Source organism: Pholis gunnellus (assembly GCF_910591455.1).
Source record: "Pholis gunnellus genome assembly, chromosome: 23".
Classification (NCBI taxonomy): Eukaryota; Metazoa; Chordata; class Actinopteri; order Perciformes; family Pholidae; genus Pholis; species Pholis gunnellus.
Genome location: NC_136550.1, coordinates 13,288,089 through 13,303,749, shown reverse-complemented (window position 1 = coordinate 13,303,749; position 15,661 = coordinate 13,288,089). Strand labels below are relative to the sequence as shown.

At 45.4% G+C, this 15,661-nt stretch overlaps 1 protein-coding gene across 1 annotated transcript in view; it reads left to right on the top strand.

Annotated features, from left to right (window-relative positions):
* The first annotated feature begins 1,344 nt into the window (after positions 1-1,344).
* LOC306714618 (mitogen-activated protein kinase kinase kinase 11) overlaps positions 1,345-15,661 on the top strand; it is a 39,273-nt gene continuing 24,956 nt past the window's right edge. The window contains exon 1 of the mRNA XM_079184671.1: positions 1,345-2,461. Within this exon, the coding sequence (XP_079040797.1) occupies positions 1,726-2,461 (736 nt within the window). The 5' untranslated portion in view covers positions 1,345-1,725. The remainder of the gene's footprint in view (positions 2,462-15,661) is intronic.

Here is a 15,661-nt window from a genome sequence, read left to right as displayed (position 1 = left end):
TTTATTCTGTAAAATTGAAGCCTGTTATTGCACTCGTGGCTTTTGAGTATCATTAAGAGTCTGAAACTTTGCTTTAACTTGATGAGGATACTTTACTGTGCTTAAAATCACAGTGTTGCCTTTTATAATTTTTACTGCAGGAAAAAGCAAAAATTACCAAAAATCTACATGGGTGATGATAAGTGAATTGGTAACTAATTACAGAGTTAATGACCTTTCATTAATAATGTATTGTCCGCATTAGGTTAGTACATGATAATGTCCAATCAGAGTTGGACATCTTTGTCCACAATTATCTAAGTTTCAAGATATATGTATTTCATCATCAATCTGAATTAAATTAAGTAGAAAACAGTAATATTTAAATGTTTTTTAGGGTACCGTTTTCTTCTTTTTCCTATTGACAATTTGTTCCCCTCTAATGAAGACTTCATCCAACAACACTGACATGTTCCCCACCGCCATTCGTCTCTAAAACGTTCGCTTCTGACCGAGTTTTATTTTGGCAGTCCCAACCGGATATGTCCCTGTGTAATGCGTGTCGCTTCACCGCGCGGCCTGTCATCTGACTCTTTTCCTGTTGGGAGAGAAAAAAGTTTAGAAACCCCACCCTCCGTACTGACTGTGAGCAGACGTAGAAGTGGTTCGAGGTCCGGACGAGTGAGCACCGACCGAGGATGAGGAGTATTCCAATAAGTTAAGATGGAGTTGTTGCGCTGTTTGGATACCGACTGTAACCGCGAGACCACCGAGCTGGACGAGGCCACGCGCTGAACTCCAATTAGGGAACTAACGGGATTTGTTTTTTTACTGCGTGTTTCTTTCTGGAAAGTCAAGCGGGTTTGGAGAGCTCTTCCTGTTCCAGAGTCGGCTGTTCCTGCGTGTTTCACGTCGCGATAAAGCCCCGCTCATTGCGCGCTTGTCAGTATGGGCACTCTCGCTCAGAGGGATGCGGGATTTCCTGCGGGAGCGCCGCACAGTTGCGGTCAGACGCGGTTGTTGGAGTTCTCGGTTTGCTAATGCGGACTGGTTTTCCCTGGAACTTGTCGTAAAACACTGGTTGGCTGGACTGAATGCTCCTTTTCCTGCTATTCTTCTCCGCTTCGCAGCGCTTCCTGCTCTGTGGTGGCCACTGCACTTAATGGCTAAAAATACATAAACACTCCAAATGGACAGCTGAAAGTAGTTGGAACCGTCATTTGGAATACTCTAAAGTATTTTACCACAAACTCTGGATAGTTTTATTTCACTCTCTCCACACTTTAGTCATCCAAAGCTCAAGCTCAACAGGTGGCACTTCTGAATGAGTGAGGAGGAGAGCTCATTTACCCATAATGAGGCCATTCAAGAGGCTTTTTAAATACAGGCCGGTGGAGTGACAACCATGTTGGGGAAACCACACATCAGTGGAGACAGTTCTGCCTTTCTGAGCTCTGAAACGCTCGTCGCACAGAACTGACCTCTCAACTGATCCTGTGTTTTCAAGAGGGGAGCTTTGCGTGTGATGTCAAGACGAATGAGAGACACTCACCGTTCAGCCATCTTTGAATCCTCTTCTGTAGCCCGCTTGTTGGTCAAGCTCTCGAACACATTTCGCTGGTCCCTGATGAACCAACAAGAAAGACAGGAAAGGGAGCGAGGCGCAATAAAGTACTCCTTTGTACTTTATTTTCAAACCCTTGGGGTGCAAAATCAGATCCGGTCTAGACATCAGCTGGAGGCTCCATGGAGCCACTGAAGAACATATTCAGTCGCGGCCCCCTGTCCAACTGGAAGAATTTGGATCAATCGCAAAAAGGGAACTTCACCAACCCGGTGTGGACGGCCTTATTCGACTATGAGGCGTCCTGCAAAGATGAGCTCACCTTGCGTAAAGGTGACCTGGTGGAAGTCCTGTCTCTGGACTCTGAGATATCAGGGGACGAGGGCTGGTGGGCGGGGAAGGTCAACAACAAGGTGGGCATCTTCCCGTCCAACTACGGCTCCTTCAAGCCGGGCAGCGCCGTGGTCACCGAGCTCGGCCCGGCCGTGGTCAGCCAGTTCGAACCCGATGTGCTGGACTTCCGGGAGCTGAGCCTGGAGGAGGTCATCGGGGTCGGGGGCTTCGGAAAGGTGTATCGCGGTACATGGAGGGGCGGGCTGGTGGCTGTGAAGGCCGCCCGCCAAGACCCGGACGAGGACATCAGCGTGACGGCGCAGAACGTCAGACAGGAGGCACGTTTGTTTGCCATGCTCACGCACCCCAACATCATCGCCCTGAAGGGCGTCTGCCTGCAGGAGCCCAACCTGTGCCTCATCATGGAGTACGCCTCTGGCGGGGCGCTGAGCCGGGCGCTGGCGGGGCGCCGCATCCCGCCGCACGTCCTGGTCAACTGGGCCGTGCAGATAGCCAGAGGGATGCTGTACCTGCACAGCGAGGCCATCGTCCCCGTCATCCATCGGGATCTCAAGTCCAACAACAGTAAGTCGCAGAGCGAGCCGGTCATCGATCAAACCCGGTCCCGTTCTGTCAGCGGTAGATTGATGGCGGTAGCCGGTTCAGACGTATCTACTGGGCCTGCTGGGTGGCAACATGCCCCGTGGCAGTGATGGAACATGGTGTGCATATGGTGCACATGGTGCACATGGTGTGCTACATATACAGCTGCTGAAGGCCTCTCTGTGTCCACAAGGCCACATCTAGAACAAAGGAAACCCTTTTAACTCCTGTAGAATTATTAACTCAAACACCCTCGTCTGGGAAATTGGATTATCCCTCTACTTTTGATCCTGTGCCATAATTGGTACAGTCCAAGTCATTTGCCTCGGGGTAATATATCAGTTTTATCTGGAGTTCTAGTTGAAGATCATTACATTAAACCGTGAGATTAATGGTACAACAGGACATCTTTTTTGGACGCTAGCTCAGTCATGTGACTCTCTAAAATGTAGGCCAAGGCTGCAGATATGTGTCTTTGCTAGCGCAGGTCGGGAGTTATAGAGGAGGCTCTGGCTCAGTTTGGACTTTGATGCCATCCGGGGGGGGGGGGGGGTGTAGGGTGTGGGGGGGCAGCCGGGGGAGAGAGTCTTGCATCATCGTTTTGGGCCCTCGCGGGCAGACACGTAGGCACTGAACCTTGTCATTAAAGCTAAACTGCAGAGAGATGTGTCGCCGATGAGGCGTTCTATTTGAAGCAGAACAAGTGCTTTTCTCAGCTCTTAACAGCACATTTAGCCAACAAAAACACAGAGCCACCTGAAAGTTACAGCAGCCTCCCCTCTGTTATTATCATTCTTGTGATGCAGCGTATAACTCCCCCCACCTCCCCGTCTGCTCCCTGGCTGAATCCAAAAGATCATCCTCTCTGTTACTGCACATCCCAACGCACACCGACATAGAGCGAGATTATGGTTGCTCCTGGTTTAACCGGGAGCGACTGAGGCTCTGAGACTGAGACCTTGCTTAGGAGCACTAGAAGGTTTCCTCCATTGATTCCACACCAAGTTTAAAGCAAAGGATCCTCATTCAGCACAGCCTAAGCATACCATTCTCCCAGGCTCCGTTCAGAGCTCCCATCTTTTTCCATCAGTTCTGCTCAGCTAGTCCTCTCCCAGTTCTCTTCAGCACCTGCTCACTCTTTGTTTCACCCTTGCGTCAGGTACTTTCCCGGTAAGACCTCTCCACTGGAAATAACCAAAAAAATTATAATTTTCCCAAAGCGCAAAAAGAAAGATGAGTTATGTCAATATAGTGTTTGTGCGCGAGGCCGGCCAACAGAAACACGATCCCGGTCTCGGGAGATGCTATCGCTCTCCTGCCTCTTGGTTTTTCAATTCTTCTCTGAATCTTTGTCCCGACATGTCTCCATGGAGCCAGCGCCCTGTTGTGCCGCTGAGCAATATCCTGTTGTGGTGGTTGGGGAGGGGGAGGGGGAGGGGGGGGGGGGTTAGGTTTGGGGAGCCGACAGGTTTAACACACAGGTGTGAGAGCATCTCAACATGAGGGCGTTTTAAAAGGAGACATGCTCACCAACAGTCAGACCACGGTGCCGTTAGGCAGACAGTACAGAGCGTACTAAAGCATCAATGGTGGCCCTCAGATTGTGGAGTCAGTTCCTCAGAATAATGACGCAGGTTCTTCTTTCAGGAGCTGGCATTTTGCCTCTGCAGTCACACGGGGAGAAATCTGTCACAAGACCTATTTGCAGTTGTGGCCTAAAGTGGACCACAATGCATTGGGGCAACAAGATGTGTTCATTAACAGAAAAGTCGAAAATATTGATGGTACAAGAGGGAGGTTGGGAGAAATGTAGTTTAACTCTTATGAATATATGACGACACCAGCAGCACTTTACTACGTTTGAGCAGCTGTTAGTGATGGATTAAGGCACATAGTCATTACAAACAAGAGCTAAAGGTTGGAGCCAATGACCAGCGCAGCGCTTCGGTCTGTTTTAGAAGATGCTGATGAAACGGGATCCTTGGAGAAAGTGGCGTGGTGGGTCGCTCGGGTCGAAGCCAGAGGCCATAACTGGAATTCCACTGAGAGTAGAGTAGAGGAGCCTCTGTCTCTCACCAGTGTGTCCACGGATATGGGGATGAGAGTCTGGGGACGTTTCACACCTTATGCACTCAGTCATTCTCTGTTTTCTAAAGCCGTCTATTTCTGCAGGAAACACTGAATCCTGTTCACAATGCTGCTGTTTCTATTAATCAAAATTGTTTCGTTTTCACCCTCATCGGCTCACACTGTGTGAACTGCGACCCACATTATCTTTGTAACCTTTGTCTTCTTCTTATCTACACACAGGGACAGGTCTCGTGATACACCTTGGCGCGCTGAACACACTACTAAACAAAAATCACAGTAAACTACACTGCTCAGTCTGCAGGTTAGATAGTTAATTACCAGCTGTAGCACAATCGATCAGCTTCAACCATGCTAATTAATACTTTGATTTAATTAATTACATTTTTGTGTGGACTTAAATTGGAGATTAAATAAAAAATGCCTATTTAGATCACATGCCCGGTCATATTATGCACCCGTTTGATAATACATGCAAAAAGAAAATAAAAAAAAACAATGTCCTATTTTTATATGATATCTTTTCTCACTGTGAAAAATAAATAAAAAATGGCGCCTACTCACTTCAGCTAGTATCGTGACATCCATCCATCAGTCAGTCTGCAACTTATAGCGACAACAGACCTCTGTAGCTCCGAATCGAGCGACATTCTAACCCCGCCCACTTTTTAACGGCCCAATCAAATGTGGAGGATTTGATTTAAATCCCTCATGTAACTGTACACCGCTGAAACATTCAGTTTCATTGGGAAAAGGTCTCGCTACAGACGGTATAACTTCTGTTTCACTGGGACTTTTAAAGCACAAATGTTTTTTCTTCCGGTTTTGGCCACTAGGGTGGCAGCTTTAAACACGTAAACATTGACGTATCAATGTCATGCTATGGCTAACGTGTTAGCAAACACTTGCTTATACAGCAAATCCAGAGACACATTGGTATTCATTTGGAGTCATGTGTTTGGTCACCTGGCAAATTAAATGTGAGGCCAGTGTTCACTCTTCTGTTAGCTCTGGTTTACTCTCGACCAACTACGGATACGTGGCTCTTTAGCGGCTAAATGCTCCGCTATGTTGCTAACTTTGTCTGTTTTTCTTTACAAATATGCATCGGTGCTACTTTTAGTTGCCTGTTATGGAAGTATCAAAATATATTTTTGCTGCAGCTAGAGTAAAACTCTTGCTATCAGCAGCAGCCCTCAAAAGCCCATTGAGTCGGGCTGCTGTCCTCGCACTGTCGGTTATCTCTGTGCACAAAGCCTTCATAGATGCAGAAGCAGCGCGGCATCACCACACGGCTGTAGTTAGAAACGGTGGGGGAAAGTGCAGAGCTAAGCACTTGCTGGGCTGGAACTCGCAGGCCTTTTTTTCTCAGGAAAAAGCCACAGTTAGATCTTAGATCAACACATCTTTTCTTTTCTTTTTTCCACGAGTGGACAAACATCTGATACATTCCACTACCAGCATGTTTTCATTCAGGGCCCCCAGTGCTCCACACTGCCGCTCACTCAAACCCCCCCCGTGTGTGTGTGTGTGTGTGTCTGGCGGCTGACTGTGTGATGTTTGCATGTGTGCGGGTGAACTGCTCTCCTGTTACCACTGCGAGCACACACACACGCACGCACACATTGCCCTGTTCAGCAGCAGAAATCATGGGGGCAATTTAGACATTTTAGTGAAGGGAACGGGGAGATTTTAAACCCGATAAAGTCTGAACATGCACCTGTGTTTTGTTAAGGTAGCTGTATCACCACTTAGCATGTGTAGTTTAGTTTATAACGGAGCCAATAAGAAAGTTCAGCTCGCAATTAGAGAGAGAGAACACGATAAAAATCCTATCTACAGATGGAAATTTTGCGGTGAAGTGAATAAAGCTACACTTTTGCTCTTCAGTTTTCCAGTCAAATCTTCTTCACTTCAGCAGTGTATGTGTGAGAGGTGATGCTGTCTTATCTAATAAGATACTACATACAGTACATACTATACATATGCAGTCCGTGTGTCAGACACCTGGCCTTCATCTCAGTCAGCACCTATGGATCATGTAACTACCATCATCACCCATCTATGGATGTCAATACATCCCTTGTTTGGGAAGAAAACAACATCTGTCTTTGGTCTAGCACTACCACATCAGCCTTCATTGATTCTCATTGTTCTTATGGAGTGTTCACACCAAATGCCAGGTGAATTTTCCACGTGATGAGAATGAGACTGCATGAAAATCTGTGTATAAATGTATGGAGCAGCTACAATGTTAGCATAGCGTAGCCCTGATCAATCCGAACTCCATTCAGAAAACATGCATTTGAAATGCTCTTTGGTCTTGCAGACAGACCTGACAAAGCATGAATTTAGACTTTTTACAAATCAGCATCCCGAGGAAGTTATTTCGGCATCCTTTTGATCCGTTTATCGTGATTAAAGTGCCGCAAAACCTGTTTATTTTGGGTTCATACTAGCTTTATTCAGCCGACGTGTGACTTACTGGATCCGGTGAAAACAGCTCGGTGAAACACCGCCGGATGATGTTATGAACCCAGACAAAAACAGCGTTTGTTTTTCCGACGACAAAGCAGCAATCGCGGTTATTTCGGCCATGGTTGACGATGAAAAAAAGCGCTGGTATCGAAGATGCTCTGAATCGTCTCTTGCTATCTACATGGAGCTCATCTCTGACACGTCTTGTGTGAGTGACGCGAGGAAACACAAATGTCCTCGTGGTCAACCTCGGGCGAGTGACGCGTAAAATTTGCTCTGCGTTTGAAGTGAACACAGCATTGTTCCAACAATCGGAGGGGCCCTGATGGAGTTTGGCTCCTAAAGGAGTTACCCATAAAGTGTGTCCTTTTAAAACTTTACTCAATTACTCGACCAACTCAACACTTTTGATCCTCGCCACCGCGAAGAGCAAATTTATGCAAAGGTTAGGTGTGTTTTATTCAGCAGGAGATGTAACCTCAAATGTCAAGTGTAGCGGAAAAAATGCATCGTCATTAAGTAACCCATCCATAAACATGGCTGCATCTTCAGCGGTAGTTTGCTGATTGGCATGTCCGGGGGCGGTGGCCCGGGGTGTCCTGATGGGGAGAGGAAAGGGGTCACCAGAGGCCGAGCTCAGCTGTGGGGCTGCTGGCTCAGAGTGCGTGTTAGTGGGTGATAAGGCGGGGGTCTTTATTCTTTAGTCTGAAAAAGACAGGCAGGCAGAATCCAGAGGTCTTCAGCGCACATTGGATTGAACAGGGGGTTAGGTCCGGATATTTACGAGACTCGCACAAGTGAGCGTGGACGGAATTCAGCTGAAGGTTTGGCAAAGCTCGTGATGACAATAGTAGTTTTAGATCAAAGCCTATCGAAGCCAATTTTTGGGGTTGATGTATTGAATTTTGACCGGTTTATATATTCTCAACAAGACGAGGTTCCAAGTAGATTCATGAGCTGCTGAAAACTCAGAGGTGATTAGCTTAGCTTAGCATAAAGACTGGAAGCGAGGGGAGACAACCAGTCTGACGAACAAAAAGAAAAACACGCCTCCCAACACGCCTAAAGCTCACTACTCAACATGTTGTTTAGTTTGGTAGATGTAGATTTAGAAATAATGTCGTCATGTATGTGCGTTAAGTACAGAGCATGAGATTGACGTCGATTTTCTCAGCTCATGCTCAGAAAGAAAGCAAATAAGTGTATTTCCTTAAAAAATGCTGAACATGACTAGAGAGTAATAAATAAGTGCTCAGTGTGCGTTATTATTAATTACTTACTTTGCTTGCTATCATTGATTTTCTTCTGGACACTTCTACTGCTTTCAAAGCCGACACTTCAGGTGACATCTTTCAGTGCAAATACACCTCAACGGGCACTAGTTTCTCTCAGGACTTCCACTTCAACTCACCCTGCTGGCTCACTTTATCACTCACACTTCAAGTGACATTACTCCTTTCAGTGTTGGAAGTTCAACTGACTCTTCAACTCCTTTCAGTACTTTGACAAGTGATACTTGCCCTTCACTCAGTGCTTACACTTTCATATTGTAACTGCCATTACACCTTCTTTCACTAATGGTAGTTCGACAGCCACTTCAACTTCTTTCAGTTGTTAGGATTTTTCAAATGTTTTAAGTATTAATTTTCTTTAGAAACGTTTGCCTTTTCTACTTTAGGCAGTGTTAATGAAACAAAACTGTGTGGTATTAATATTAGAAATGATATAACGCTATCCAAGCATACTTGAGTGCAGTCCAAACAAACTATTTCACTGTATTGGTTTAGGTTTCTAGACAGCAGCCAGTGTAACGATACATATTTAATCCAAATGTATCCGTATGCGGACCTGATCTTAGTTTTAATAAGAAAGGGAGCGGAGTCTAATACTGTATATCTGCACCATGTAGCCTGTCTTCACATTCTGTGTACACTATGTACTGTAGGTGCAAAATGAGATGAGCCCACACAATGACTGCACAGCACGCTTAGTCATGAAATCTGCTGTGTGTGTGTGTGTGTGTGTGGGGAGGGGGGGGGGGGGGCCAGGATGAGTGAGGGGGCAGAACAACAACTATAGGGGAGGAGGAGGGGAAATAAAAGAAGAGCAGACAGGAAGGTCAGAGTGCACAGGAAGTGGAGAGGTTTCCAGAACTCAGCCGGAGTGTGTTGTTGTCTTTTCTCCGGTCTGAAGACTCGTTCTCTTTCTCGCCGCAGAGATCACAAGACCGTTCCCATGCAAATGAGCAACAACCTGCACGTCTGTTTGTGGAAGAGAAAATGGCTCACATTTGTTTTGAGGTCAGGAAGGAATCCAAGATAAAAGGATGTTACAATCAGTTGTTGACGTTGTTATACCTGGCATGTTGTAGTGGTTTTGTGGTCATTTTAATTCTGACCTTTTTGGGATGGAGTGCTTGAGTTTAGGGACATGAGGAAGTATTTTTCTCTAACAACGTATTTGTGGATTTTTGCTTCTTTTTTCCCCTCCTTCTCTTTCACTAATAGTTGTCATGTTTATATTCTAGTTTTGTTTTGCTTTATTGACAACTTTCTAATAAAGTTTTTTTCTGAATACATACACACAACATCACCTCAGGTTCAACTTCAACCTTTGTGTTTCAAATCATGTCTTGGAAGCAGCTCCGCTTCCTCAGACATTTGAAGTCCCTCAGAAGGAGAAACACATTAATATTAATGTAAGGTCGCTACAATCACAGACTGAATGTCAAGTGATATTATCGCCCCTTTCTACCGCAGGAACACTTCTATGAACCCAGGAATGTTTTTAACAATGTATCTGCAGCGTGAGCAACGTGAACTGGGTCTGAATTGAGTTCCTGAGCCGTAGTTCCTGGCTCTTTGTACCTGGTCGTGTTTGAGTCGCCATATTTACGTCGTCAGAACGTCAGCGCTCCCTCCCAACCCGACCTTCAAGCCGGTACCGGCCCTCTGTCTGAGTTTGGAAGGAAATATCGCTAATGAAGGTCAAACTTCAACACATGAGCACTGGATTGTTAATAAGTGACCGTTTTCAGGGCCTCACAGCCTTTTTACCTGGCAACAGATACAGATACTGCACAAGTATTCATGTACCAGTACAATGTTGGGATGGTTTTTAAGAAGCGGCCCAACAGGTAAAGCACCACATTTGTTATTGAATTAAAGCGAGGAAATTCTAGATGACGTTGGCAACCCGGAAAGACAAATACCCGACAAACCTGATCAACAGCAGAGCACGGAGAGTTTCTTACATTACACGAGTCATTAAGTGTGTCAACGCACTCCGCTATGCAGGAAGATAAAATGTAATGTAACAATAAAACAAACATTTGTGTGTCAGGTTTAATGTAGTTAAAAGAGCAGTCATTCCCAAAGAATATCTTCTATAGAGTTTATGTAGGTATGTATTTATATGCATACATATGTATGTATGTATGCACGTGTATATGTATGTATATAGATTTATCAAATGTATATCTCTTTAAAGTGGCTGGTTTACCTGTTCAAGGTAATATAAGGGATGTGGTAATGGCAGTAAAAATGGTCGGCAACATTCATTTATGCAAATTCTCTTTCCTCCTGATTTTATAGATAAGGCCTCTTGTGAATTTGTTCGCGATGGTTTGTCATTTTTAAAAAGCGGATCCCCCAAAAAGAATAGTTTGGGAAACACCGGGGTGAATACATCCATCCTCCTCAGACTGATTGCAGCCTCCTCTAGTTCTAAGTCAGTTGCGGCCCGGTTTGTAAACTCACAGACGCCGGCTAGCTTCTACACCCAGTGAACTCCGTGCGTGCCTCCGAGCTAAGACGAAACTCCAGCGCTGGTTTCATCCTCTGCACTGTGATTATGCACTGTGATTATGCCCTATCACTCTCTCTCACTCTCTCTCTCTCACTCACTGGCTGCCTGGGCACAAGCTGCCAGACTGTCTGTCAGCCTATGGCCTCGTCCCTCAGGGGACAAAGCGCCCGTTCTTCCTGGGGAAAGCCCCCGCCCTGGCGGAATTCTCCCTTTCGCCTACGAGTGCAGCGCAGGGAGAGAGGGGGGGGAGGTAGAGAGAGCATAGAGGAGGCTTAGGTTGAACCGATGTGGCTATTTAAAAGCCGATACAGATATTTCAATTTCACAGAAATTTTGACTTTTGGTCAGTGGTTAATTTTTTTTTAATGCAGATATTTTGTTCAGCCACCTCTAGCTGCCTCATACCCACACACTGATGTATCAGTCTATCTGGCAGAGATCGGAGGGGGTGAGGAATGACGGCGTACATGAGAAAAACGCGCTGAGCGATGAATTATGGAGAAAACATAATTAAGTGAGGTGCAGAGTGACGGGGCAGAGAGCGGCTCTGTGGAGCAGACTTTTGCATCTGGCATATGACGGTGACGGGGCTGAGTGGTTAGGGAAAGAGGAAAGGTTACGGCCTCTATCACTACCTGTTCTGTGTGCTCAGCAACGGCCACATGTCCTCTCAAATGTCCTTGAGCAGGACGTTGACCTTGTCCAGGCTTTTGCTCTCGGTATGTCAGGTGCTGTAGATGAATCGAACGTTTACCTAAGCCTTCCTTTAGTTTCTGTTGCTACGCCAGTCAAGCTTTGCTTTTTCAAACGACACCTTTACCACTGGACATTCTTAGTTTCTTTTTAAACAATAGGGTGCTTCATTTCGCCAAGTAAAGTGACAACTAGCCGGCAGATTTAGGTCTAGCTAGCTAGCTAATTAAGCTAACGTTAGCTCCATGAGGTGGTTGAACAAACTGTATCCATTTGGCTTTTTAACATTTTCCGCTGACTCACTTTTAAAAAGCAAGAATCTTGTGAAAGGGGTCTCACAAGTGCAGTTGGTGGCTACATACATGATATTGTGCTAAATGACTTAAGCTAAAGCTAACAGGTCCCAGGCAAAAAGTCACCATACTCGCCAATAAAGAAACAGCATTGTTCTCGTACCCTCGGCTCCTATTTGGAATCTATAATAAACTCTGCCGCCCAAAGATAGACCCTTAAGGACAAAAATGTCCCCAATCAAAACCATTTAAAACCACAGTTTGTGATCCCACGCCTGTTACAGCATTAAACTATACATTCTATTATATCAGACCTTCAATCTAGAGCCCTGTCTTGCAAAATGTACGTTTTACTACAGATCGAGTAATTTATTCATGATTGCCCTATGGGGCAAATAACATGTTATTTTTATGGTTTCCTGCACAAAAAATGCATCAAAATCAATGTTGTTGCTAATCATTGACATATCATAGAATCCCCCTAACATTTAGCATATAGAATAATAAAATGTCTGTTTATTTTTCATTAAAAACAAGAGTGGCATTATGTAAACCAACTGGCATTTAAAGGGTTCAAGTTCTGAAAATGAATGAATACATTAATATTATTATGATCAAGGTTTGTCCAGGATGGAGATGTTTGTACTTTATCAGTGAAATGAAAGTCAGCATCTGTACTGTGAAGCGGAACAATCGATGTGTACAGCAGCAAGAAGGATCTAAATCAAATCCTTTGCATTTTATTGGGCCGATAAAAAGTGGGCGGGCTTAAAATGTAGCGTGATAAGGATTGGTTGAAAGTGGTTGGTAATAGCTTTTGTATGCACGTGTCATATTTTGTTTTAAAGGAAGAAAAGCTGATTGGGTTTGATATCAAATACAAAAAATAAAGATTTTTCATTTCACCTCAACTTTAAAATCAGCCCTGTAACGCACCATGCAAAAAATCCCCGACACTGGGACCCTCGCTAATCTTACTGTCGGGTTGAGTCAGTCCCAGCACCAAACTCAGGTCTGCTGGTAGGAGTCATGACTGCAACTGACTCTCTCTTGTTTCAGAACAACAAACAATACCAAACAGAGTCCTGTTGCCATGGGGATCTGTCACGGTGCTTTTGTGGCGACATTGTTGGTTTCGCCTCCGGAAGAAGCTCTGTCTGGGCAAAACTGATCGAGTCATGATACTCGCTGTTATTCGTTCTTCTTGGAGTTCCTGTTCTGATTGTGAACACTCCTCCAAATGTGATCCCAGGTGAGAGATGCCAGAGGATGCGGGTGAAACATCATGTGTATCCTTATTGTATAAGCCCAAAACAATTTACATAAATCCAGAGATATTTTTTCTCATGGTTCCCCCCCTGCAGTATACTTGGAAGTTACCCATCTGGACTTCAGTGCACTGCTTTAAACTTTCCAGTGTAGTCTTGAAGATGTCCGCCGCAGACTTCATTTTATGTGGGTCAGTGGCCGATTTGGACACAGTGCGTTGCCACATACCGTCCAGTAAGCAGCTGACTAATGCGACAGTCGTCGGCCGTGTGATGGTGGCGGTTGGAGGAGGGAGGCTGAACTGTGGATGCACTCTGCCTCAGCTCAGGAAGTGGAAGAAGAATGTGGTGTGTATTTGTGCTGAGGATGCTAAAAGGCTTTTGTTCCTTGTGTGGATTTGCATGTTCGTTTCATGTGTGTGTGTGTGTGTGTGTGTGTGTGTGTGTGTGTGTGCGCATAGATGAGTGTTGTGGCCCCATATGCTCGTGCACGCATGGGTGCGTGTACAGGTAGGCTATATCCGTCCTGTAAGTGCAGAGGCATGTATATGCATTGGTTAGGTATATTTATTATGTGCGTGTGTTATGAAACTGTCAGAACCTTTCAATAAATCTGTGTGTGTGTGTGTGTGTGAGTGTGTGAGGGGGGGGATGCGCTGGTGTAAGATAGGGCCAGGGACTTTTATTTTGCCTCTCTCCCCGCACGACTCTGAAGTTAAATGTTTATTACAGGTTGCATAGAATACTATCTATGTGCTGAGTCTCAGGTTATAGTGCGGGTTGACAGATTCGGTCTCAAACCTGGCAACCTCACTGTAACAACCAGACTCCAACAAATGCGCACAGGAAATAGTTACATCATGCAACACGTTGTCATCTTCCATTTTTCTTTGAGTATGAGTCAAACAAACGAGAAACGAGATGTTGATTAGTGCGTTTTAGAGATGATGGTAGTCGTCATTTTGAACTGTAGACCAGGCGTCAACCTCCAGTTCTGAAGAGTGAAGCCAATGCTGAAGTGTCTGAAACTTGCATTCTCTCTACTGGCCAGCAGGGGGCGACTCCTCTGGTCGCAAAAAGAAGTCTGATTGTATAGAACTCTATGAGAAAATGACTACTTCTCACTTGATTCAATAACATTGTAAACATGAGTTTATGGTCTCAATCTCTAGTTTCAAGTCTTCTTCAATACAGCATGATGTTCATTTAGTAGATGATGGTCCATTTAGAGTCAAACAGACCATAAAGCAGGGTATGCTTTAGGGCAGGGCTACCTTCTGACAGGTTGCTACAGCTACCAGACCCCTATACGGCTTCTCTACATCAATCTTCCACAGTCCAAATATGGTCACTTTCGTTTACTGGTTGCAAAAAGTAAAGATGGCGACGACGAAAATGCCGAACTCGGGGCCTCGAAACAGCAGTCCACAAACCAATGGGTGACCTAACGTCGACTACGTCCACTTCTTATATTACAGTCCATGCTTTAGACACAAGCTTCCCTCTGTTCAGTCTTCATGCTAAGCTAGGCTAATTACATCCTGACGTCTCATCTCACAGAAAGCGTATGAGCATATTTGATATTAAAATGTTTAACTATTCCGTTGAAAGCTGACACTTGATGAAACATGTTTTTTTGAACACCTTTTTTCTTTTGCTTGAAAATGTTGAGCTTTCCCCCCCAAAAAAATCATATTTCCTGAGAAATTAGAATAAGTATGTGCTTGTTATTAACGTTTAACGATATGATGCCCTAAGAGCACCTACACTGTACAACCCAGCTCAGCCGTGTTTCCTTCAGCTGCATGTGTGTGTGTGTGTGTGTGCTCACACATCTCACACTTTGCTGCTTGTGTGCAGCTTGGTGTCTTGCGAAAATGAATTGGACAGAGTGTGAGGGTACTGGTTTAAGTGTCTTGTGTGTGCATCTTTTTGCCCACGTGGAATGAGTGCTTCGTGTGAGACCGACCCGTGTGCGTTCGCCATTTTTTTCTATCTCTCGGCCCAACGGGCGGCCACCGTTGTTTCTTAATCATAAGATAACCAGAGTCACCTCTCTCTCTGTCTGCATCTCCTCAGCCCGCTCTACTGCAGCACCTCCACTTCCCTCCTGCCCGCGCCTGTTAGCGTCACGTGACCCCTCTTAACCTCAGTTTCCTAAAATAGAGCGCGGCTTACTGTGCACAATCAACAGCAAGCCGGAACGACAAAATCAGATTTTTTCTTTTTCTTTAAGGAAGGGCCCGGCCACTGGAGGCTAATTGGCCGATACGGGCGTCACTTCCTGGAAGTGGGGTCACGGCGCAGCGAGCGAGCGGCCGGGTGGAAATAGGGGTGACTGACTGGGGCTTGTTTTTACCAGAGGCTCACCGGCAGGCCGACAAAAGAAGCGGAGTAAGAGATCAGGGCCTGTTGCAGTAATTACCAGCACCCCCTTCAACACCAACACCAGCACCCCCGCCGTCTCCGAGAGCACTTTGAACTGACAGAAACAATGCCTCAGCCTTAGAATGGACAGAAATTGATTTTCTGCAACAACAAAAAAAAGGTTAAAT